This window comes from Mixophyes fleayi, chromosome 1 (assembly GCF_038048845.1).
Source record: "Mixophyes fleayi isolate aMixFle1 chromosome 1, aMixFle1.hap1, whole genome shotgun sequence".
Lineage (NCBI taxonomy): Eukaryota > Metazoa > Chordata > Amphibia > Anura > Limnodynastidae > Mixophyes > Mixophyes fleayi.
This window is the reverse complement of record NC_134402.1, coordinates 421,967,002-421,994,463: the sequence shown is the minus strand read 5'-3', so window position 1 is coordinate 421,994,463 and position 27,462 is coordinate 421,967,002. Positions and strand designations below refer to the sequence as shown.

The window sequence follows — 27,462 nt, the reverse complement described above, 5'->3', positions numbered from 1 at the left end:
CCTCTGCAATGACTCCCCGGGCTGGGGCGGTGGTAACACAGCAGCCAATCAGTGACCGGCTCTGCGGACCAATCCCCCAGCGCTTCGTGCTGCGATTACCGGAAGGGTCGTGCAGATGCCGCGGAGTCAGCGGCTGGGTGACATGTGAGTACAGTCTGTACTCCTGACATCACCGGGGGCCACGGCGTCCTCCGCTCCTGACATCACCGGGGGCCACGGCGTCCTCTGCATCCAGTCTGAGGGGCAGACATACGGAGGGCTGGAGGTAAGCAGGTGTCTGTTTATTAACACTAATCACAGGAATCGGCAACCTGTAGCTAGCACTGTAGAACTACAAGTCTCAGCAGGTTTGCCAGAAGCTGGCCGGGCATGCATGGACTTGTAGTTGTAAACCAGCTGAGATGCCCGAGCCTGCTCTGTAATGATCACGATCTCTAGGGCTGGTAATTAAATCAACTCTGTGCCCAGGGATTTGCCCTTTCCATCCCTGCATGAGGAAAGCTACCTTGATGTACACTGTAATACTGTCGTTTTTGTTGATCTTTTGCTGTTACCATTATGACTTACATTGTATTTGAAACGTAATGACTCTAGTAACCCTGATAACTAAAAGTCAGCGTTTCTGTGTATTAATTTTACTAATTGCTGAACCTTATAAAAATGTTGCATACTTTCCATGTGTGAGTTGGGGTACAGAAGTACATTATTTATGTATTTCTTTTATGGCAACCATCACTCTGATTATCTGTTTATATTACAAAATACAGTAATACCGTAAATGTTATCTATTTATAGATTTGTACCTGATTTTCACTATTGAACTAACTGCACAATAAAATTCCTATTTTATGCTTGGAATATGCAGTTGTTACCATCCATTCTCATTATCTGGGTTTTAGAATTTAACACTTGAAAAGGAGTATTTAACATGCGGAAAGTACCCAGTTATCACAGTCACAAATGCCTTTCACCAGGTCTATACCAGCTAGAAAACACACATCTCTAATCCACTAAATGATCCACAAGTCGCTGAAATAAACAGGATTCTATCGCCACGGTAACCACAATGCATTATAAATGAGAAAATTTTACTTTCAGTTATCAGGAACACACAAACAATACGTAGTAAGGAATCTCTTTTACGTCACAAGATCATTTCAAGCTCGGGTAAACAGTACATAGTAAACGTTACATACAGTACAATTCAGATAAGATAAATACAGTGCCTCTATACTACACACAGAGGCAGTTCCACATCACCAGTTTATCCACAGAAATGCTGCTCCTTTCCTACACTCGAATTGGGGTTGATTTAATTGTTAGTGACATTTGTCTGTGCACGTTCCTGGGTACCATGGTACCCCAACTTTGCAGATTTTCAGGGGTGCAAGGAAAAATCTGTGATGCTGCATCTCTGTAGATTGCCTTTGTGAACGTTCCTGCAACAATCCGCGGCACATTGCTAATAATTGAATCATGCATGGAGATATTGGAAGTCATGTCATGTTATCTCTTGTAATTAAGTTCCAGACATGTCCCCCAGTGTTTGTAGCAGGATCCCTTCTCCCCTCCAACATCTAAATGATTAAATATTCATAAAAGATATCTCCACCATTTACAGACATACACTATGAATTCATCTGTGTGTATATATGTTAGTAAGCTCCAATGAAGCAGGGACTGATGTGAGTGAGTTCTCTGTACAGTGCTGCGGAATTAGTGGCGCTATATAAATAGCTGCTGATGTATAGCTCTTATCTGTGACTTCTACTTTGGATCCAAATCAGGCCTTTCCTTATTTATTTCTGAAGTGTCCTCCTTATGTAGATATATGTATGGATGTCCTAAAAGTGTTCGTTTAGCTTGAAAATCATAATAGCATTCACTGCGCTATTACTGTATATTTGAAATCCTGTCTAGTAAGCTGTGTGTAATGATGACTTAATAGGTGTGGACACAAGGAGTGCCTGGTATCCGGCCCGGTCTCTTCGCTGAGCTTTTTTTTTTCCTTTTCTTTTTTTAATAACCTGAGCAGCAGAGCAAAGGGCTCTGTAATTGGCCGCCTTCATGATTGCTGATGCTGGCATCTAATACCACTTTTACGTTGGTTTTTCAACCTGGGTCGCACTGACACGGGAATAACCCTTGCAAAGTCCAAGGTCATCAGACCCGGGATTTAGCACTGACCCTCTTTCACACTGAGCCTCGACCCGGGTTGTCGGAGCTCGCCCAGGCAAAAATCCAGGTTTTTTTAGGCAGTGTGAATGTGGTATAATTTACATCCCAGAATGCTCTGCATGTGGTCTTACATTCTCTCAGCTCAATTTAAACAGATCAGGTTTAGCATCAGCGGACGCAGGACTTGGCACATATAATCCGTTCCCCTCTGGAGCCACAAGGTAGCCACGGTGAGTGAGGGCCACGGTGATCGGGTAGGTCATTTGAAGAGGGGATAGATGAACACTGATGATGGTAAGAAGGGGTCATGTTGGAGGGCGAGGGGTTAATGATGGATGATTATTTACCTATTAGGAACAATGTTCCATAGGTCCACACCCTAATGAAATGTTTCTATTGAAAAGTTTGCTTAGGTGAGTCCACATGGCCATGAATTCAATAATAATTGAATCGTAAGACACCAGTTTGACCGTTTAAAATTTTGTCAGGTTATTGTGCAGCTTGGACCAGCATGACTTTGCTAATTGATAACCTGTTGATGGTGTAATCTGCTGGAAACAGTTGCTATTTATTAATTATAACTGTTTCTTACATATATCCAGGTGTCCTCATTAGGCACATGATCCTGGTTCCAGTTTTCCTGCATGTGAAGAGGCAAATCTTGTATATCAGGAAGCTCCCTGTACTGTCAAAGAGACTATATAAATATTCACATCAGTTGCTGTCCCATTGGATCTTACAGTCTAAATCCCTACCATACACACACACTAGGGGGCCAGAAGACCATTAACCTACTAGTATGGTTTTAGGATTGTTGGAGGCAATCGGAGCACCCATGCAAATATAGGGAGAAAATAAAAACACCACAAAGCTAAGGCCCTAGTTGGAATGAACTCATGATCCCAATACTAACCATTGTGCCACATGAAGCATGAATTGAAAAACACTTAATAATTATGAATAATCCGGATGGTGAAAAAGATTCAATCTTAATTGATTTGATTTATTCTCGCTGCTTCTAACCTTGGGTTTACTTTCCCTTTTTTTTCCCTCTAAATTGTAAGCTGCTCACTATTTGTATGTGACATCCTTTGTATTACTCTACGGTATAGAGCACAGCTAAAACTAGAGCTGTATAAATACGTATATATCATTGTTTATATGTCTTTAAATGTATAAACTCTTGTAAATAATCTGCATAAACAGTGAAGTGAAGACATAACTCGGTGTTTATTAGGAAATGCTGTGTATTGTAATGAAGACTTGCATCCCATGCTGTAAATGATTACAGATATTAAAGGTCATCATGAATTTCTGTGACCTGTATGAGTGTACATGTACAGGGTCACAGAACCTTTCGTTGGCTTCTAACATCCATATAATTTGCTGTTATGTATAAATCACAAATTATGTCAATATATGTAGAAACTGAATAGTATTTGTATAATCCAGTGAGCTGTGATATCATAACTTATAATGGGTGAGTTCTGATGTCATCACTTCAGTGTTCATTAGGAAAACTTTGTATAAGAAAAGGAAAACTACCTACTGTAAATTATTATAAGTCAATCCGGACATCCCTGATTTATATATAAAAGCGTTTATATGGTCACAAAACTAGGTCACAGTACCGGGTACATTATCCCATTTATAATGTTTGCACGAACCAACAGAGTCACAGGGGGATATGATTCTAAATCATGTTAATCACTAAATGGCTGTTTTTAAGGTAATGCATGAGGGCAATATTGCTGTAAAATACTATTTATTGCTTACAGGCCAGCATCATCTCCGGCTCCTAATTCCATTAGCAGCACAATGACTCAGCTGCCGTCCTTCTATTTATGACCTTGAATAAGTACTGGCAGAAACTGCTCTTTTAAAATGTGTTTTTTTCCTTTATGTATTTATATCGCCCTATTTGTTTACCTAATGGTCCAAACTAAAATATTTTTTTTGTAACTCTTGTGATAATTATGTAAATCCTCTGCTTTAGGAGAAATGCTTCTGTAGTATAAGTTATGTGTCCTGCAATTGTATCTGATCCATCTCCGTGGCAATAACTCAATAGATTGCGTGACCTACCAATATAATTCCACCGTAGAGTCTGTTCATTATCATCAGTCATTTATATAGCGCCACTAATTCCGCAGCGCTGTACAGAGAACTCGCTCTCATCAGTCCCTGCCCCATTGGGGCTTACAGTCTAAATTCCCTAACACAGACAGAGAGAGAGAATTTTGATAGCAGCCAATTAGCCTATCAGTATGTTTTTTTGGAGTGTGGGAGAAAACTGGAGCACCCGGAGGAAACCCACGCAAACACAGGGAGAACATACAAACTCCACACAGATAAGGCCATGGCCGGGAATCAAACTCATGACCCCAGTGCTGTGAGGCAGAAGTGCTAACCACTGAGCCAGTGTGCTGCATGCGATTTGTCTGACCTAACAGCCTACGGAAGATAGACCAGCATACGTCCACTATGTCCCATAGGGATGGTTGTTGACAGGTCACTTCTGATCTGATGCAAAATTGAGGAAGTTATTATACAATGCAATCGTAAGAATTAAGTTTTGAGTGGAGTTCCCCAAGATGTGATAAAATAGTCTCCAGTCTTTGCCAGTGATATGAGCTTATGTGTGTACAGCATTAGTTTATCTAATGGTTATCTGTTTTTATTTATTTAGTAGTTAATAGTGTATATGGTCAGGCCTGTTTAGAACATTAGTGGGCGGTAGGTAAAGGTCACATTTAGTGGACTTTTCTTTCCACCACCTTTTATCACTGCAAAAGCTTCCCAGACTAGAGAGGGTTACGCAGCTCGATACAAAATTCATATTTGCTGTCACCTGTAGATATTTTGCTATTCAGAGACTGAGCTTTGTCTACAGTTTGGACTGAATTGACTAGTTAGCAACAGAGCTACGATTAAAGGTTGAGGTATGTTTAGATATTAGGCTTTGTCTGGACTGTTCAGCTAGTGCCCAGCATCTCACTTCCCATGGTACCTTTCTTAGACTTGTATATAAAATAAATATATAATGTTGTTTTTTTTATTGGTGCTGTACCCAAAATCATGTAGTTCCCTCTTTATGTACATATTTGGGTTTGGGTTAAGCTAATGTTAATTCCAAAGCCATGACTATGGTTTTTCTTGTTGCATTTACCGCACGATTACCTAAGACAATCATTTCATGTTTATTTGAAACAGGGGGCTGAGCTAGATGTGGTTTCCATTACATGTACTGTTATGTTTTGTAGGATGTGTCGACGTTGAGATGGGCTGGTTGGATCCTGGAGATTTAGTGCCTTTCCCGTTGCGATGGCTTCAGAGATGGAGAAGGCTGATGCCCTCCTACATACATTCAGCACTGCGTCTGTGGTGTCCAGCTTAGGGTTGGGCCTCTTCTGCTTCTTGGCAGACAGAGTGCAGCAAGCGGCTTTCATCCAGCAGAATGATTGGCTGAGATCCATGTCTGACAATGCAACACACGGAGTGATTGGCATGTGGTCCTGGGCCATCGTTATCGGCCTGAGGAAGAGAAGTGACTTCTGTGAAGTTCTCCTTGCCGGATTCTTTGCTAGTGTCATTGACTTGGATCACTTCTTCCTGTCTGGTTCTTTCTCATTAAAGGTAAGTGATTTCCTACAGCAAATATGAATTAACAGATTAAAAATTTGTTATACATATCCCATGTCTAGAAAGCAAAGTACATATGAAAATTAAATCTAGATATCCCAACATAAAAAGAAATTTTTTCAAAGCGGTTGGCACAGTCTTTTCCTTTTTAAGGGACTATCATAAATAATATGGTCTAAATAGTTATTTCTCTTTCATCCATGTACTGTTTTGTCAGTTTTTCAGTGTCTGCTCGGAACTTTGTGTCTGTTTTCAAGTTGTTACATTCACCTTAGGATCGTGCACTATAGCTGTCCTGGAGGAGGTAAATCAACAAGCGTGTTTGCCCACTCCAAATGCCCTAACAAAGTGCTTTGTGCCCAGTTTCAGGAAGAAGCCCTATGCACCACATGCAAGGCAGCGGACCAGCAGCCTCCATCGCCTGTAGGAGCTCCATCTAAATGGCAGAGGCAATCTGGGCTAGATCCTTGGCCCAGTCTATTGATGACCCTACAACGTGAGCAACATTTGCTCTCCTGGGGCTTTTGACCAGGGCCCATAACACCCTCCTCTGCAGCACCTGACAAACATACTTGGGCTCACTGGCGGGCGAAGTCAGTGCAAGGTCTGGTCTTTCCCTTTTGCAGGAAAGGCTCATGGAAGCTGCCAGCATTGCAGAAGTGTCATATTCTGCTGATTCTTCAGTCCTGGGAGGGATCAGACTCTGAATTTTCTCCCCAGAAGGAAGTTGAAGTGGCTGAAAACTTTGACTCTAAGGTTTCCTCGTCTGGATGAGGATTGCAACAGGATACTGGGAGTAGAGGATTTAGTGTGAGCCGTCCAGCAGGCACTAAATGTTCAGGGCAGTGAGGAGTCGGAGGTTGCCGACAATCCACTATTTAAGAGGAAGATGAAACAGACTGGTTCCTTTCCCTGTAAGACCGTTTATATGAACAATGGATCAAACCTGATGGTAGGTTACAACCCTCAAGCAGGTTGCAGTTACTTTATATTCTCACTAGCGAGGATACAGTGAAATGAGTCTCCACCTAGAGTAGATGCTCCCATAGCGCGTCTGTCTAAGACCACCACCGTTTCGATTCAGAATGCTGCTACCTTAAGGGATAGCATGGATAGGAAGATTGAAACCACCTTTAAGTCCATTTACACTGTGGAAGGGGCTTGTTTTGCTTTGACTTATCATGGCTTTGGCTTGGGCCAGTAAGATAGTGGAGTGGTGGTTAGAGCAATTGGCGGAGGAATTGTAATTTTGTTGGCCCAGATCAAATTATTAGTGTCTGGGGGCAGGTGTAGAGTACAAAAGAACACTGGAGCCCCTGCCTTTTTCTGGGAATGTCTTATTCGGTCCTGCACTAGATAAAATTATTTCCCTGGCCACAGGTGGAAAGATCTCCTTTCTACTCGTTAATGCCCCCAGACCTAACGGATCTATGTTTTGCTCCTTTCGTTCCTCAAGGAAAGCGTGGAATCGGACCTCAAGAATTCAAACTCTGGTCCTCGTGGAGGTCAGCAGAGAGGAGAACAGACTTGGACAGCTAAGCAACCATCTCAATGGTGGGGGCTCGTCTATTTCTCCTCTGGAACCGGTGCTCCGATTTCCCCACGGACCCCTGGGTGAGAGGAATCGTAAGTTGAATTTATATCAGAGATTTCCTTAAGCTCCCACTCAGACAGTTTTTCACCACCTGGAGATAAGCAAAGCGTTTTGCTCGACAGGAAGCCGTTCAGGTTTTGGTTTTCCCAGAGGTAGGTGTTACAGTCCTGGAAGAGCAGGAGTGATTGAGTTTCTACTCAAATCTCTTATTAATCCAGAAGAAAATTAGATGGTTTTCATCTGCAAGGTAGTACAATTTGCACAGTTCCACTCAAGTTCCAGATTGAGTCAATTTCGAAATGGAACACCTCTCCATATCATCTGATCAGCCTGTCTCCAAAGGTGCATCAGTCACTCCTCTCAACAAGGATTGCCCATTCACCATTGAGTATTGGACATTGTTGACAACGGACACCAGCTGTCGCAGCTGGGGGGCTGTCTCTCTTCTGTGCCGCCTTCAGGTTCTTTGGACTCCAGAGGAGTCACAGGTCCCACTAAGTGTGCTCAGGTTTTCAATGCCCTAGTAAGGGTACCAGTTGTTGTGAGTATTAAAGTAATTCTATCGTTTTAAAATAAGCATTGCCCAATCAATTGAATGTGTGTCCAAAGCACAAAGTGATTTATTTTAGCAGATGTAAATAGTCAACAATTTCAATACATTATTATATTATGATAAAGTACAGTACAGCACAGCCAATACCAAAAGATAATACATACCAATGCAATCGCTTGCGCTCGCATGCGCACCCACGGGACCCGATGGACAATATTCTGTATAGAATATTGTGTCAGAGCTGACTGAGGCCCCAGTGAGATGCAGCTAATATATATACAGTCAGTGTTTCATTGTGAACAATAGAGATGACGTAGATTGTTTCTATAGGTCCAGACGTTGGGTGGGTCCAGGCCAGACAGGTAATAGGTTGATTCAATCTAAGGAATCCAAAGGTGGGGGTCTTCTCTCCAGGGGGTCTGCTCCTTTTCATAGCCAGTATCATACAAAGGTTTACTCTCCAATATCAATAACTAAAGTATGTAATGTGCGATCTCTTCGCCGACTGCACCGGACAGCTGCTGATGATTAGGGCTTCGATATAATATCAGGCATGACACCTTTCCTATAACCTAAACCTTTAATAACACTACAATGTACATATTATATATATATATATATATATATATATATTTACTAATAATAAACCGAATAATATCTGCTCCTGAATTACAGTGTAACAGAACCAATATGAAATTATATAAATAACTAACTGTTGTAATGCGAGTGTGTGCGTGCGTATTTTACCGTGCGATCGCGTCACGCCACGTAACACGTGGCGTACGCTTCGCAATACGCACGGCAAACCAATATTAAACCAATATACTTTCGTTCATCCAATTATACGACTTCAACATGAGGAAGGGCCATTAGATCCAGTCAAACAATACCATAGTGGGGGCATGCCCCAATCATCGTGGGGGCTCCACCCAGCAGGATCACGTCATTGCGGAGCAGAATGTTCCAGCCATCGCAGCAAAATTCATCTCGGTGGTGGAAAACTAGGAAGCAGATTTTCTCAGCAGACACACCCTTCACTTGGATGTCTTTCAGATTGTAGACAGATGGGGTAAGATGTTGACATGATGACATCTTTTTTTGAACCTCAAGATGGAGCTCTTCTGTTCAAGATCAAAGGATCTGAAGCATCGTTTGGTAGATGCCTGTTCACTCTAGTATCAATGCTTTCAGAGGTGATTAAAGAAGGCAAAAAGAACAGGTGTTCAGGTGATTTTGGTGACACCGGACTGGCCGGAAAGGTTCTCGGCATTTCAGAGGGCTCATTGGGGCGTCTGTCTCAAGGCAAGACCTGTTAAGTTGGGGGATTTTTCATCACCAAAGTCTAGGCTGCTTTTAACAGCATGACTGTTGAAGTTGTGATTCTTAGCGCTAAGGGTTTCTGCAATAGTGTGGTTCAGACCATGCATGAGGCTCCTGGTTTTAAAGGAAAGGGTTTCCTACATCTTCTTTTCAATTGACCTGTTTATTGCTGTTCTTGCAGGAGCGTCTGGATGGGGACTTGAGACTCGGCTCTTTGAAGGTTCAGGTTCCAGCCCTCTTGGTTTTCTTTCAGAGAAAACTGGCACTTTTACTGGAAGTACAGACTTTATTATAAGGAGTGATACATGTGTACACTCCATACATTTCTCTAATAGTCCTTGGGATGTCAACTACCTATTAGCAGTCTTTCAGCAACCTCCCTTTGAACCCTTGGATTTGGTGGATTTAAAGTTCCTCACATGAAAGACAACCTTTGTGTTGGCTATTTCCACAGATAGGAGAGGTTTGCAGCTGTTTTCTGGGCTTAACCTTGGACCATGGTAGGTCTGGGGAAGAAGATAATTCTGTTCTTTGTCATTTCCTGTTCTCCTTGTTAAGGTTATATATTTCTGTTATTGTCATTGGAGAACCTTGTTCTCTCCTCTCTGTTGTATGTTTTGTACTGGTCTGTACTTGGAGATTTATTAAGAAATTTCTGAAGATCCTGGCAGGCTACAGGGGTATAGATAGGCAGGAGCTTGAAATTTTGGAGCCATATTTTAAGTGCCTAAGCGCCAGTGCTACCTCAATACCCTAGTGTTTCTAGTGTCCTCCAATGGGCTTGGAGAAATAATTTAACGAAGTGTAAAAATCCCATTTTGGTAACAAAATGCAAAATAGAAGTCAATTTGCAATTATCGTTCAAAGCTACTTGCTGATTAGTTGATATTGGTTACTGCCCTTTGTTGGTAAATAAAACCCACTGTGTCTTGAGTTGCTTTGTTTAGTATCAAAGAATAGTCTTTTAGGTGTCCCTTTAATTGCTAAAGAAGTAAGGCAGAGTACCCACTATAGGGTTTTCAGCCGATTATTGTGTGAATAGCCTGACAAAACGACCGTTCGCCTCGATATCGCAGTAGTGTGTACGCTCCAACTATGAACGATTATAGTTCCAAAGCTCATTGTATCGTTTCATTTGATTTTTAAACTGAACTAAAAAATCTCCTTCAACAATGGAACAATGTAATTCCATTTCTGCAGTGTGTTTGCACTCAGGACCTGCAGTGTCCATAGATCTCTATGAGGTGTGCAGAGTCACAATCTTTTCAGTCAATGGTTATGACAGATGAAGAGCACAGATCTGAAGGTAAATCTTGTTAAACATGTATAGTGTGTACACAGCAATCGGCATGCTGACCGGGAGTGTTTTTTCTTTTTTCAGTCGATGGTAAAATTGCTAACGACATCGCATCGGGAGAACATTTTTGTAGTGTGTACCTGGCCTAACCTGCTCAGTAACACTGAGAATTACTTATTTTACCTGTTTGCATATCAAGTTTTTAACTTGCAAGCAAAATAAAAATAGTGTAACACAGAAGCATTCAGAGATGACAACATCATAGTACATAAAGGTTATCTGTACATTCTGCACAGTAACTGCTGCAATCAGTAGACAAATAGCCATTTGAATCAACAACATTGCTCTCATCTTTCCAGATAAGACCTATAACTTTGTACCAAAAATCCCACCACCCTCTCCATCCTTGCAGTTACTCTTATCACACGTGTGTTTAGAGGGGAGGATGATTATAGGTACAGGAGGTGGAAACAGCAGGGAGCACTAATGGCCTCCGGCTGTGTGTAACAAACTTGCTGCCTTCCACGTAAATGTCTTTATCAAAACACAGAACATAAAAGTAGGCACATTGTCACAAACACAAATAAAGGAATGGTAGTTGGGGTCCATCTTAAATTGGAATAAAACAACAATTTATCACTTTCATATATGAATAAGTGTCTATCCTCCATCCATGACCTCTTCATCTCCAACTCTCTAAATCTTCTGGCCATCACTGAAACCTGGCTTACTTCTTCTGACACTGCCTCTCCTGCTGCTCTCTCCTACGGGGGCCTCTCCTTCACCCACTCCACCAGACCGGACGAGCGTCCAGGAGGTGGGGTGGGCCTCCTCCTGTCTCCTAACTGCACTTTTCGGGTCATTCCCACCATACCTTCCCTCTCCTTCTCCTCCTTTGAGGTTCACTCCATCCGTTTCTTCTCCCCTATCCACCTCCGTGTCTCCGTCATCTAATGTCCCCCTGGCCCCACCTCCTTTTTCCTCGACAACTTCGCCGCCCCACTACCTTTCCTCTGACCTCCCCTCCATCATACTTGGCGACTTCAATATCCCCATTGACAACTGTTCTGACCCCGCCACCATCAAACTTCTCGCCCTTTCCTCATCCCTAGGCCTTACTCAGTGGACCTCCTCCCCCACCCACTGTCTTGGTCACTCCCTTGACCTTGTCTTTTCTCATCTCTGTGATCTCTCTGACTTCTCAAACTCTCCCTTCCCACTCTCTAACCACCATCTCCTCTCCTTCACTCTCTCCTCCTCCCCTTCTCCTGCCCCGCCTAAAGCCACCCTCACTAGGCACAACCTTGATGCTATCGGCCCTACCTCTTTCTCCTCCTCTACTGAAACTCTCCTATCACCCCTTCCCTCCCTGGCCTGTCCTGACCAGGCGTCCTCTCTCTACAACCTCTCCCTCACTACTGCCCTTGACGCAGTCGCCCGGCCTCCTCTATCCGCAGACGCCGCCTTATTCCCCAACCATGGCACTCCAAACTCACACGCTTCCTCCAAAAGTGCTCTCGCACTGCCGAGCGCCTCTGGAGAAAATCTCGTTTCCTAGCTGACTTCCTTCACTTCAAATTCATCCTCTCCTCTTTCTGCTCTGCCCTCTCCCTTGCCAAACAATCCTTCTTTAAGTCCCTCATTTCTTCTTAGTCCTCCAATCCCCGCCGCCTCTTTGCCACCTTCAGCTCCCTACTCTCCCCCCCACCCCCTTCTGTCCCGCCTTCCCTCACCGCTTCTGACTTCGCCACCTTTTTCTCATCCAAAATTGAGGCCATCAGACTGAACACCTCCTCCTCCCCTTCCCCAGCCACCCTCATTGTTTCACCTCCCCCCAACAACCAACTCTGGTGCTCCTTCTCCCCTACAACAGGTGAAGAAGTCCGCTCCCTTATTCTCTCCTCCCCACCCTCTACCTGCCCTCTCGACCCCATCCCCTCTCACCTCCTTCGCTTTCTCTCCCACTGCCTGTTCTTACCTCGCTCACCTCTTCAACTTATCTCTTTCGTCTGGTATGGTCCCCTCCTCTTTTAAACACGCTCTAATCTCTCCTATCCTCAAAAAACCCAATCTCGACCCCACCTCTCTTGTTAATTATCGCCCTATCTCACTACTCCCCTATGCCTCCAAATTACTTGAGCGGATTGTCTGCAGCCGCCTCGCCAGACACCTATCCGACTACTCCCTCCTTGACCCTCTCCAATCTGGCTACCGTCCCCTCCACTCCACCGAAACTGCCCTGGCCAAGGTTACTAATGATCTCCTTTCGGCCAAGTCCAAGGGTCACTTCTCCATACTTATTCTCCTTGACCTCTCCGCAGCCTTTGACACCGTGGACCACCCCCTTCTGCTGCAAACTCTCCTCTCTCTGGGCCTCTCCGGATCTGTTCTTGCCTGGTTCACCTCATACCTTGCTAACCGCTCCTTCTCCGTATCCACGTCTGGTTCTTCCTCCTCCCCCTACCCTCTCCCTGTAGGAGTCCCGCAGGGCTCTGTTCTCGGCCCTTTACTCTTCTCCCTCTATACTTCCTCTCTTGGTGCTCTCATCTCCTCCTTTGGTCTTCAGTATCACCTTTATGCTGATGACATTCAACTCTACATCTCTTCTCCCGATCTTTCCTCCACCCTCCTCTCTCGGGTATCTGACTGCCTCTCTGCCATCTCCTCCTGGATGTCCGCGCGTTTTCTTAAAATTAATATCTCCAAAACGGAACTCATTGTCTTTCCTCTGCCCAGACTCCCTTCCCACCACAACCTCTCGATTGTTGTCAACAACACTACCATCTCTTCTGTCACCCAACTCCGCTGCCTAGGCGTCACCCTCGACTCCTCTCTCTCTTTTGCCCCCCACATTCTTTCCCTTGCCCAGTCCTGTCGCTTCCAACTACGCAACATTGCCCGTATCCGTCCCTTCCTCTCTCAGGATGCCACCAAAACCATCATCCATGCACTCATCATCTCCCGCCTGGATTATTGCAACCTTCTCCTCACTGGCCTCCCCCACTCCCATCTCTCCCCTCTCCGCTCTACTCAACGCGGCTGCAAGACTCATCTTCCTCTCACACCGCTCCTCCTCTGCCTCCCCTCTCTGCCTTGCCCTACACTGGCTTCCCTTCCCCTACAGAATACTTTTCAAGCTCCTCACCACCACTTACAAGGCTCTCTCCCACTCTACTGCCCCCTACATCTCTAACCTCCTCTCCATTCACACTCCTGCTCGCTCCCTGCGCTCAGCCAATGATCGCCGCCTCTCCTCCACTCTTATCACTTCTTCCCACTCCAGAATGCAAGATTTTTCCCGTGCAGCCCCCCTTCACTGGAACGACCTCCCTCGTTCCATCCGTCTCTCTCCTACTTTGGGCTGCTTCAAACGTGCACTCAAAACTCACCTCTTCCGCAAAGCCTACCAACCATCTACTTAACCACCTCACCTCCTCCACTCGCTCTCCCTTCTGGCTCCCCTTGTGCCTGTTTCTGTCTACCCTCCTTTAGGATGTAAGCTCACATGAGCAGGGCCCTCTTCCCTCCTGTCTCCTCACCTGTTCTTCTGCTCCGTGCTTATTGCAGCATCCTGCCTGGAGTTTCTGAAGTATTGGTATTTTTGTTTATTGTTCTGTACTGTTTCACCCTGTATAGTCTACTGTTTGTACTGTGTACGGCGCTGCGGAAATCTTGTGGCGCCTAACAAATAAATGATGATAATAATAATATCACATGGAACCTCAAAATAACTATTTTTTTGGATTATTTTAATTTCATGGGCTGTTGCACCCTGGTCAAAGTAGAGCATGATGTGTTTTAGATTGAAGAGGTAGAAGGAATAGTCATTAAATGTCTGAGCTGCTGTCCTACAAATGATTGTTTCATTTTAATATCGTATTAAATCCTGAACTATTCTCCTCTAAGCGAATCCAGAGGTAGTTACATAAGTAATTCTGTGTGTGCTGGGTGCGCCTTTCAAAATCTTTTCTTTTATAGGATTATGCTGTACAGTATGTTGAATGTGTAAATAGTTGGAGGAAGCTCACATGTCAGTGCTAACAAGAAGGAGGGTATTTTTTTTTTAAACCAAATATAAAATAGTAAACACTCTATAAATTCTCTTTCAAAGCCGCTGATTGATAAATTTACCCCTAGGACTTTATAAAGTGCAGATGTTGCCTATAGCAACCAATCAGATTCTAGCTGTCCTTTTGTAGAACGTACTAAATGAATAATAACTAGAATCTGGTTGCTATAGGCAACATCTCAATTTTTTTCGAACCCGCCACTTGATAAATTTACCCCCTAAAGTGAAGAGATTTTCATTTGGTAACTTGTCAATGAATATGGCTGTAGAGTAACTATGTAAGCCACATTTAAAGTAAAATCACTATTATCCTGTAACGCTTGTCTGTGGCACTTTGATATTGTTGAAGATTTTCAGTGTTTAAATTTTTTTCTTTACAAACCACATTGTGCTGTCAGTGTGATACCTGCATTTGTATAACACTATCTACATTTAAATACTACCTCAGTCCTTGATGTCTCTTGGGGTAGAGGCCGCAGCCTCCTCTAGGTATTGGGCCAGAGGCCACGGCCTCCTCTTTGGACTGTAGACATTGTAATACAGCAGTTCCCAGCCATAATGTTGGGATATATGTGTCACAAGAATTTACATGTATAGTGTGAAAATTTTTAGAATTAAATGAGACACGAAAGCAGAACATTGAAAATGTATTAAATAAATATTTCTGCCAATAGACCACTGTCCCCCACCGCCAGTTAAGAGCACAGCCGGGTCTGACTTCTTAGAGCTTTCAGGAGATAGTTTTTAGTGAATGGTCTGAATTTAAGGGTTATCTGTCTCTGATTGGTCAACTGCAGTGGTTTATTCAACTGGCTTTGACAAGCTTTTCATGGATGCTGCTTATTCTCAATCTCATGTAACCACTGGCAGAGGATTTAACCCTGGGGGTCCAGCCATCAACATTGAGAAAATTGTTTGTTTTCATGGAACTCACCTCTCAACTAACCTATATGCAATAAGGGTGATATGTGAAGTCTGTTTAATAGAAAATTTAAATAAATAGTGGTGCCATGTGAGGGGGTCAGGTACCATCTCCTGGGGTAGATGGCAACAAACAGCAGCAATAAGTTACTTAAATGCATGGTTTTCGGTTTAACTGCCCTCAGCCAGTTTTATTAGCACATTCAAATAAACAAGATATAAATAAAAACCTTGTCTGTCCGGCACTTGCTAAACATTCTCCAGCACCTTCTCTGAAGTGTGGAACCTTCTGTCCCAGAAACATACCAAACACATTAACAAAGTTTCTCACCACCGCAGTCTCTCAGGAGGCATCCAACCTCCTCCCCAGGACTGAGAGAGAGATTGAGGCAGAGCTGCAGCCTTTTACAGCCATCACTCAGGTGGGGCTCCTAATTAGTCTACTGTGAGCCTGCAGACCAGAAGACCCCCCCCCCCCCTCCCTCCAATGCAACATGGTTTTGCCTAGGTGCAAAGTTACACCTTTTTTATGCTTTGCTCTCCTTTAATAATTCAGACACTAAGGGCCTGAGACATTAAGGAAAGCAAAGCCCCAATGGAGCATTAAGCACATCGGGGCAGGGACTGAGGTGAGTGATTTAAATATTCTCTGTAAAGTGCTTTATATCATACTTACCAACTTTCTTCAGCAGCCGGGAGCAGCATGGGGGAGGTGGGCGTTTTGTGGCAGGGCTATGCAAATCACGCCATTTTTGGCCCTGCCCCCGTGATGTAATGACCCAAAACGGGGGGCGTGGCCAAATACCACAATTTCATGAGAATCCCTGCATTTTGGTTTAAATTCACCAGGAAGTGGTCAGATGCGGGAGGCTGCCTGACATTCCGGGAGAGTTGGCAAGTATGATTATAAATAATGCCACTATATTGTAAACTATAATAACAAATACATCTTTATGTTGACACTCATTGACCATATACAACAACTCTGAATGGCAACCCTTTCAGATACTGTTATACCTAATACCTTGTTGTAACCTTTTTTTATGCTAAGCTTCAATGTTGTACAGTGTGATTTATGTTATATATGTAGGTAAACATGTTGATAGAAGGTGATTCTCCTGAAAAACTGATTTTTATGGTCCATGTAGTTGCAGTGTGTGAGTTTGGGTCTTTTTTCCGGTGCCCCCACCCCCAGTGAAAGGCATTTATACTGAAATGTATTCCTAATGTTGAAATACATTTTCTGTGCAGCCTTGTTTGGAATCCAAATAACCTGATTTTGTTACTCCAAAGTGCTTCTTTATCCAGAATTGGTGATTGTCTTATTATAAAGGGCAATTGGAGTCTCTGTGGCTCGAGGTTTTTTGATTTTTTTTGTTTGTTTTTTTTTAGTTGCTGTGGTCAGTGCACCTAAAAAAAACAATCAGACGCTGGCTTTCATTGCCTAACTTGAACTTGATTAAAGATGGTTGGTTGTTGTGGTTTTGTGAAAGCTTTGCAGTATGATTTCATGTTAAATTGATCTTTTACAGGGATGTATATTTCTTTAGTCAGTCAATTAGTTAATTAACGTTCCTCTCACACCGAATAAGGAGCCGTTGTTGACTTTATTAATGGCTGCATGTTCCTCTCTGCTCTATTACTATGTGAGTGATGTTGGTTGAAGCATTAGTTCCCAGTGCTACAGATAATCAAGCCTGTAATGTGCTTGTAATAAAAGGCTGTTTGTCTCCGCTTCCATGGGGAAGCTATTTCGGTGAGATTGAAATGGAAATGCCTCCGGTGCGAAGTCTCGGCGGTGGAGCTGTGATATGTGTGTTTTCCAACTTAACGGTTTTATTGCCTTTTTTCACCTTGTTGGGATTAAGGTAATTGTGCTGTAAAGAGATTTTTACACTTTATTTTTTTCCCCTTTAAATAACTTTCTCTTTAGGTGCATTACCTATAGGTTAGATCCCTAATTATAATTATCCTGCATGTCCATATGTGACTAGTTTTGTGGTTGGTAGTAATGGTACAATCTAGAAGTCGATGACTGGCCCACTCATGTAAGTGGGGACATGGGTGCATGTGACAGACATTATCATGATGTGAGTAGCGGAAGGAAGGTAAGACGTAAGCCACGGACTGTCGCTCGGTCACACACGTGCGCTGGAAAATGGTTCATTGCATTGAGAACTGATGCGCCTTTTAGATTGATATTAGCCATGCAGTTTTCACACTCTTACCATTACAGTCTATTGTATTAGTAGCACGCGTTAATATATCAGAAATAAGTTTTAGGGGCATATTCAATTCTTCCGTTCCCGCGCCACGTAAAAACTATTACCGATATTACAGTAATAGCTGGATTTCAGCTCGCGGCTCAGGGTGCTGCGAACTGAAATCCAGCGAGAAAATTACCGTAGTAACGTTTTTTCCCGCGCACTATTACCGTAATAGTGTGTGGACCGCGTGATTTTCGGCGTTTCCGACGACAATTGAATATGCCCCTTAGCGTTCTAAAATTTTAAACATGGCTTTCAGTGTTAGAACACAGTGGTCAGAAACTATGGGCTCTTATTGGACCTAATTTTAATGCGCTCTTCATGCATTTATTAATGTGTGAAAAGTGGAAAAAAAAAGCGTATTGATGTGAATGAGCCATGTCTGATTCATGCCAGGGCCAAGTCAGATTGTGCTGTAGTACCCTGCTCCTTCCACAGAGTAGTGTTAGATTGGTGCAGAAAGACACTGATGTGAAACCCATATCTATGTGAAACAAACATCCAGATAATTTGTAATTTTAAAAATAATTTGCATGTTGAGCACTTGGCTTGGCAGCCATCGTGTGCAGATGCGAATGGTTAGAGCTCCGGAGCAGTCTTACAAAATATTAATTATCAAGGTTTTCCCCACTTTAAAAGAAGCCATCTACTTGATATAGCTTTTTTAATATACAATACAAGGGTGTTGGCTCATTCTCCTGGACACTGTGGAACGACTACAGGGGGCACCATCTCGGCCTACATAGGCCTAGATACTCACAACGCTACATATTGACCTGCAGTGGTAACTTGGTCCAGGCAGCTCTCATCTCTGATCTCGCCTACTGGGTGGCACTTCTGATCTATCCCGGCACCCAGTCTTTTCACCAGACATCTTCATTCCCAGTGGACCACATTAGAGGCTCTTACACCAGAGAGGAGCTCATTCTGTTATGCCTAACAAGGTGTCAGTGATAAGCTTGTCTTGCGACACCACACCGCATTGGGTGCCTAGTAAGGACTGCGCAAACTGGGCCCCTACACTCCAAGCTGTTGGAGCATCGGACATGAAGGAGTCCAGCATTGTCATTAGCAAGGCCTCCCCGGATCTGGAAGACACAGCAGCTTCAACAGGTCACTCAGAAACTCTGCACTTACCATAACATTATAAGCCTGCCTACCTGTTTTCCTCTGCCCCAGGCTCCAGCAAAGAATTCATAGCTTGAGCTGGACACATCAAGAAACATAAAGGGACACATTATGCGATGAAATCCCACCTACCTGTCTTGCCAAGTGGCTAAATTTAGCCACACCTATGTCTTACCGGGGCACATCAGAACGCATAAAGAGCTCTCAATTCATAGATGTTGAAAACTACCACTTTTCCCCAAGGTCCCAGTGTCTGATAATTGCAATAAACTAGCACACCCAGGCACCTCAGCTAAAATCTAATCTATTATCACTCACTTTTCACCAGTGAAACTATTTCATTCACATTGTGTTAGAGATTAAGGTATCTCAGGTCCACAATTCGACTAAAGGTACTTTAGACAATCGAGAGATGGAGGCTTAGGCCTCCCTTGAATTAAAAAATGCTACCTAGACAGCCATCTCGCACTGATGGTTCTGGATCATGGCAGTACCCAAAACAAATTGAGTGGACGGTAGCTTAGTTTTCCTCCTACCACTATCTTCTTGATGGATCCCAAAGATAGATCAGACACAAACCTTCCCACCACGCTACGTTTCTTTATTTCAGTCTGGAATTACTTTGAGTGCCTTTGAGCATCCACACAGGATGGTTCCTCTCCAGAACAACCCAAGCTTCCTGCTGGGCCTCGATTCCAAGGCATTCAAGGATTGGACAAAAAACAATATCAAATTCCTCCATGACATTGAGCCCCTGAACTTCTTCCTTGAGTTCTCTGAGCTCTGCAAACATTGTTGTTTATCTTCAAGTACCTTCTACCAGTACTTGCAGCTCCGACACCTCTAACGGCAAAATCAACCCGCGAACCCCACATCATCCCTTGGTGCTGGAGGCCTTGTTACTGTGCAGATACACCTCCAGTGACCTAATCTCTACCTTGTACTCTCAATTAAATATGGTCAGCCTATCACAGAGGTACATAGGTTTCAATGGGAGGAATATATGGGGGGAGACTCAAACCACTGGTCCTGGATCAGTGAGGGGATACCCTGTCCCATGCCTGGTGGATTTCCCTTAAATTAGAGAGCTGCTGGCAAGAAGTGCATGAAATAATTGTGACCATTGCACAGGTCACCTCCCTATCACCATTTCATATTATGTGCCCTCATCGTATACCTGAGGTACTGAAGCACACTCAGAAACCTATAGGGCTCATCCTCACAGCAACTAGATGTCCAACTGTCCTCAACTGGAAGAAAAACCTACTCTCCCATCATTTCAGTAGCCCTTAATAAAGTCTGGCAAATTGACAAGCGTGACCAATAGTATATAATACACAATCGCTGGAACCAGTTCTCCAGTACAGCCTGGACCACTTATTATGCATTCAGCCCAACCGCCCATACATAGTACACATGCCAATCAGTCTGTAGGCCTGGCTCTGCTTCCACTCCAGTCTCTTCCACCTCTGGTTCCCATCTTCCTTCCTCCCCCTCCCTTCCATAGATTGGAAACTTCAACTCCTCTAGACTGGTTCTACTTTATCTGGTTATAACACTGTTCTGCACCGCGTGATGCTGTAAATTCATTGTCTGCTTCTTGTTGTACAAGAGTTCTTAACGTTTAGTTATGACTGTACCCCCGTTGTTGTTGTTTTTTAATTTCTTGTTTTCTTTTTTTAAAAGATAAATTGTAATAATTTGTTTGTTAAAAACCTGTATAAAACATGGAAGTGACGGATACTTAGCTCTCCGCCCATACAAGTATTTTACTAATAAACTCTCTTATATTAGTTTGCTGGCTATATACATAGAACATTGCTTGGAGGAATGTCATGACTTTTTCCTCTCATCGTATCTGCTGTGAGCAGAAGTTAATGATGGCAAATTGGCAGAGGGCTGTGTATGAAAGCTTTAAACCAGCCTTTCACAGAGGGTCAGGGAGATTCAAGGTTAAACGTAATTAAGTGTTTGTAGCAAAATGGAAACGTATAGCATTCTGATAGACCATGTGGGTGGTTTCCATGGAAACAGGACAAGTTCAAAGAACACAGCCACTTATGTTTAGCCTTCCAGAATTGATATGGATTAATTTCAGTACAGTAGCTACATTAGAACCAGTGCATCCTTTTTATCTCTATAGTAATACATTGGTTTTATTCAACAGGCTTATGTGGCTTTTTTATTGTGTATACTAGTAATAGGCAATCTGATACACCCCTATGGCTCTTCAATTACCCTGAGTTAAAACAATACATTTAATGAAAGCAAGAGACACCAGGTGCGAGATAAACCACTGCTTCTAGAAAGCTGTAACAAACTAATGTGTCGGATCAATGTGATTTCTAACTGAGCAGGTTTTCCACCAGCGCTTGAAAGCTCTTTCCTTGCTTTAATGAAGTAAGCGGGGATGACGCAGCTCTATCCTGTGGAGGATGTAGGGAGAGCACTGGCTGCAGACTGCACATCCCTCCGCTGATCTCCGATGCACTGCGTGACCTGACATTGTGCAGTCTTATGCTCTGATTTATGGTCCATTGACCTTCATCTGTAGAGCTTTGGGTACAGCTCAACGGGGCATGAAGCTGAGAATAAGCTCTGCTGGGGGCCACAGGTTAAGGCTCGGAGGCTCGCCTCCAGTATTTCCTTACACAGTAACTGGTGGCAAACACGAATAGCTCTTCCTCATGGGAACAGATAATCCAGCATACATAGACAGCAATAGCACCAGTACTTTCCCCAATGCATAAGTAAAATAGTGATGGCATATCTGTAATGTGAAGGTAATTGAAATGAGACGCAGGATCTCACAGCAAGATTTTTTAAGAATTTCATAGCCAAGTGTAAATATTGTCTTTGCAATAATGTAAATACATGTTTGTGTAAACAGGTTATATTCTGATGCTAAATTTAGCCAGTGTCTAAATTGTATAAAAGGCACTAGCTTGCATTGGAAACTTGTTCTTCTGATTTCAACATCTGACCTCATCACTGGTACCTCCAGCCAGTGTGAGAGTAAATAAACATCACTTGCTTCAAAGACCTGCTTGGAAACATCTTCAATATTGCTGTATTCCTGTGACCTGCAGATTAGACCCTAAATCGAATCCGTTCTCCGGCTGCCTCTGAGGTTTGGAACCAAGCTTTCCAGTACCACCGCTCTGCCTGATACCCATGCAGCCCTGGTCAATGTGATAGGCCAGAGGGGGATCCATCCACAGCTTCCCTGATCCATAGTAAGAGGTCAGGGGTACCAGCCCAGGTACACCAGCAATGAGATACGCTAGCAGCGTCCATTACCCAGAAGGAACCTGGTTCTGGATGCCAGTATAGGAGTCCAGTGGTGGCAGCCTTTGTAAGCCCCTCCTACTGCGGCAAGAGGGCGCATTTTGGGATAACGAAGGGGAACGCTGGCAAAGTAAGCCCAGTCGGTTCCCAGCAACAACAGACAGGGTGGCATAGGTGGTCCATCCTGTCACAGTGTATATTGTTTTTTAATGTAGATCAGTTTTTCTTTTGTTAAATGCATTGCTATCCATCCCACTAGTGACATGTTGGGCTGTCACTCAAGTTACTTGTCACCTTTTTTGTGATGCATAATTGGCATCTCACGCATTCTACTTGTTGGTGGGGAGGCTATTTAAATGTATGAAAGCCTATAATTGCAGAACATTGTGAGTATTGCTACTCTTCTAGCTATCGTAAATAGAAAACATATCCTTGAGTCGTGTATTTTATATGTAATGAATTACTTGCTGTTTTGAAGCTATGGGAAGCTGGACAAGCTGTAAACGTTCACAAGTTGAGATTGTAACTTGTGAAAATTTTTCACCTTATAATAGTGCTGTACATAGATTCTGGCTTTTATTTACGAACATTACTTCTCTTTTTCCCGTAGGCCGCTCTTAACCTACCTCAGCGTCCTCCTCTTCACTGTTCCACATTGATCCCAATCGTGGCCCTCGCCCTGAAGTTTGTGATGCAGCTCCTGAGGTTGAAGGACTCCTGGTGTTTTCTGCCTTGGATGTTGTTCATGTCTTGGACTTCTCACCATGTCCGCGATGGCATCCGTCATGGACTTTGGCTTTGCCCGTTTGGAAAGACTGCCCCGCTTCCGTATTGGCTATATGTGGCCATCACCGCCTCACTGCCAAATCTGTGTTCACTTATCATGTACCTGACTGGAACCAGAGAAATGATGACCAAAAAGCACGGAATACATATTGATGTCTAAAGAGCGGACGGGAGAAATTTCTGATGGTTTTAAGCGAAAATACCCTTTTTTTTTTTTTTTTTTTTTACATGATAAGATTCCGTTTTGACAAGTTCTAAAGACATTTCAAGTGGAATCATATAGGATATATATATATATATATATATATATATATATATATATATATATATATTTAATGACTGTGTAATATTGTGTGGGTGTAAATATGTATTGAAATCTTCTAAAGATCATCAACACTAAATTTTAAATCTAAATCCCAGCTATACTTTTGTTGCGAAGTTGTTTAGTATATTTATTTTTACACTTTAATAGATCTGCACATCTAATTTTACAACATGTGGTCTGTATATAGCCCTGTGTAGCAGTCTCCAGGGTCATAGAGCAGATTGTATCGCGTACATTCATGGGAGAAGTACTGGTGATTACAGTGCCAGACGGGTAGAGGTGGGTATTACTGCGGCAGTAACACAGACCATTTACTTGCCATAGGTTTCCAGATGATGTTGCTTGTGGTAGAACGGTTAATGTGTTTCAAGAACTAACAAGAGGTTGTTCTGTTAATCAGAGCAGCTTTGGAACTCTTTGAAGATTTTAGCTGATGAAGGTTCACAGAGCACCGATATGAATCCTGCGCCTCATCTTTTCAATTCCAAACTCTTTCACAACCCTTATAAGCTACCCACTGCCCTATTACTTACATACCTATCACCCGGGCATCTCTGCTTTGTGCCAGTGCTGGGGAACCATTTTCCATTCATACTCCTGGGCAGCACGGTGGCTAAGTGGTTAGCACTTCTGCCTTACAGCACTGGGGTCATGAGTTCAATTCCCGACCATGGCCTTATCTGTGTGGAGGGACTGATGTGAGTGAGTTCTCTGTACAGCGGAATCAGTGGCGCTATATAAATGATGATGGTGATACTCCAATTCCACAGCCACAATGATACCGCCCTCCAGAACAGGGTCTCAAGTGTGTGCACAAAATAGTTCTTGGACCACCCTTCTAGTAATTATGGGGGGAGGTGGGAATTGCAACACTGGTCTGGAGTGGTTCCACTAACTAAAAGAATTAAGTAAATGTTTAAAAAAAAAAAGTGGTTTTTTTTTTGTTTTTTTTTTATGTATATAATTTTCTTTTGACTTATATTTATATAATGTTATTTCATAAATTTAATTGATTTTAATAATAAAATTACCTAAACACTACTTTATTCTAAGAATAAAGCATTTTGTAATACGTTCTGGTAACACCATCCTGATGTGGCATTGCCAGAACAGGTATAACGGAAGTACAAGTATTGTCACCATACTCGATTAAATGGTTTCCCGAAGCAAACTTACTGGTAACCCCTTTGAGGTATAGGGTGAGTCGATAATAATCCCTATGACAATAGGCTCTTTGCCCCTGGATAAAGAGACCCCAAAGGTTATTTGTTTTCTTTTCTATAAAAATAATTTTGTTAAGAGTGGAGAGTGCTCAATCGTAATGATTTTGATGAAAGTGAAAAAAAAAGTTTATAGCTGCAGTCTGGTTTCCAAAGACTGGAATCATTGCACTAATAAAACAATAACACAGGGTGGGGGGGGGGATTCATTTGGAGCAGTGAGCTGCCCAACATCATCGTGCTGACCGTCTGCGCTCATTATAGGGTACTATAGTACCCAAAGATAGCTGGATGGGTGGTACATGAGGTGATTGCTCCACCCACTTGATGGGTATTTTAGAATCAAGCTCCACCCAGCTGCACATATTCTGTTATAGATAGTATGATCTAACTTTCAGAAAGTTTTCAAATTAATTTATTGTTTATTTTAATATAAATATACACTGGTAAAATGTAGTGAAACATAACGTACTAGGAAAAGTATGGTTTGCTATTCTACATAAATCAAACAAGGGTAGTCCTGTATCGGAGAGATCCTGTCTTTAAAGGAGGTAGCCTGCTCGAACCAAGTGACTCTTTTCCATAATGTAAACATTAGAGACCCTGTTCTGTCAGCGTGTATGTTACATAAGCAACATGTGCCTCTCCCAATGGTAGTATCTGCAAGTATACAGAGTGATCATCTCTGCTCATATAGTTGTGAGATAGAATACTGATTTATTTTTTTCTTTTATATGTGCAACGTTAAATGTAATTGAACTTTGCAATATATTTCAACATGAAAACTTTTGATCAGTGCAATTATCTTCTTTGTGTTATGCACACTGATTTTTTTTTTATGGCATGCAGTACTACCTTCTAGTCTGTAGATGTCACCATTACTATTGCTGCCTATACTCAGCAATCTGCCACTCGCTAGAGCTTCCTATATACAGCACTGGAAACCTTTAAACCTACTTGATGTAAAATGTATTGTACTGGTAAATGTGAAAATGCACTGCAAAGCACTTGTGGTACCCTCTTCAACTCATGATAGAAAAATAATAGCAATTGGATTAAAAAGGTATGTTTACACTAAATTTACACTGCTATTGATCCAGAGAAAGGATGTGAGATTTTAGAAGACTTTTTATTGAACACCCCTTTATGTCTGTAAATGTTTATTAAATTCTACCACTTTAATATTTCTAATGCATATTATTTTTTACAAATACAGTAAATGTTATGGTGCCTTTGTACAAGATAATCATTTTATTAATTCCCTAATCCTTTTATTTTAATAGAAAATTATAGTAAAAGTAATGCAAACAAGAGACAGATGAGCGCTACATATGGTCTCCGGTGAGCCGGTGCCGGAGGCTCGGCACCATCCAGCCGGTCTGGATGCACAGTGCGCTCTGCCTGATGCATTTACTGCACTTGTGCATAGTCCGGTTCCTTATTGCGTATGAGTGTCGTCTTGCAGTACTTGGTTCCTTATCTATTTAGCCTGATTCCACAAGACTGTTTATTATATATCTGTCTGTATCCAATAAACCAATGTTGTGGTTAAATGACAATTTGTGGATTAACCTCTTTACTCACATCTGCTGACAACTAATACAATCTAATAGGCATCTGGCAATAGATTATGGGCCCAGCTCTACCAGTGTGAAGAACACATTGAACAGGAGACGCAACTTCAAATCAGAGGAAACCGCAAGTATAGCAAATTTAGAGGATCTGAGAATTATTCCACATGGGAATTGTTTAGCTGTAGAACAGCATGTTTATTCAGTCATCAAAGGGAAAGTGTCAGCAAAAGACACGTTGGTGAACCTGGAGGCCACGTATGAAGACAAGGGTCTCGTGAGAAGAATAAATCTGAGGCGCGCTTTGTACAGAAGTTAAGTGAGTGTAAAGAGATGAACAAATACATTGATAAAATATCTATTTCACAGCAGTTTATGTCGGTCTAAATGAAATATGAAAGTCGTGAAGTCTATTTATAACCCAGGGAGCGGTCTCACTGACAGCGTGGGCAAGCCCCCAGATTATAAATAGACCTCACTTCTTTCATATTTCATTATGTGCCGTGTGTTCCTGTATACAGGTACTCAGTTTTTGTCGTCTGTGAGGGTCTGTTTTTTTGACAAGCGGGTTCCAGTGGACTGTTTGGGGTTCTTCAAGTTAAGAAGATTTCTTTTCTTTCACCAGTTGAATATTTATTATTATTTAGTTATTTATTATTTTATTTTTTTTTGGGGGGGGGGGGGGGGGTAATTTTTCTGGACCTTGCACGTGATTTTTTTTTTCTGTTGGACAGTTACAGGAACTGCAATGTATTGAGGTTTATTATGGACATAAACCTATTGTATTAAAAGTTTAGTTCGGATTCCTTACAGATGAAGAACACAGATGTTGGTAAGTATGTCATAACTGCAGCCTGGGCTTGCTGGGACCTGTAGCTCCACAAACTAAAATAGTGTATACACTTAAATTATTGTTTTTATTACCCCACACCCCCCACCTAGGGCTGTGGGAAGAACCCTAGTGCTCTCAGCACAGGGCTTGGGTATCCTGTGGTGGTGGTGGTGGGGGGGGGGGGGGGTGCACTTTATGTTTTATTTTTTTTTTGCTTTTATTTTGTGGACCCCAACTCCCTAGGGAATCCAGCCCTGTACTGACCAGCACACTGGTGAAATCTAGTACATTGAAGTACACTGGAAGCTTTCTTGGCCCTTACTGTTTGTTGCCTACGTTACTGCGCCCATCTCCCACCCCATTCATTTCCTTAAAACATAGGTTGTAGTAAGTTTTTTTTGTTTTGTTTTTTGTTTTCTTTTTAAAAAAAAAAAAACCATACAGTTTCATGCATGCCAGATATATGCTTTA

General features: G+C 42.6%; 1 protein-coding gene across 1 annotated transcript; it reads left to right on the top strand.

The window, feature by feature from the left end:
* Positions 1-111: 111 nt before the first annotated feature.
* TMEM267 (transmembrane protein 267) lies at positions 112-23,328 on the top strand. Its single transcript, XM_075183749.1, has 3 exons — positions 112-265; positions 5,442-5,814; positions 22,868-23,328. Exons 2-3 carry the CDS (start codon positions 5,503-5,505, stop codon positions 23,201-23,203), a joined length of 648 nt encoding a protein of 215 aa, XP_075039850.1. The 5' UTR covers positions 112-265; positions 5,442-5,502; the 3' UTR covers positions 23,204-23,328.
* The last annotated feature ends 4,134 nt before the right edge of the window (positions 23,329-27,462 follow it).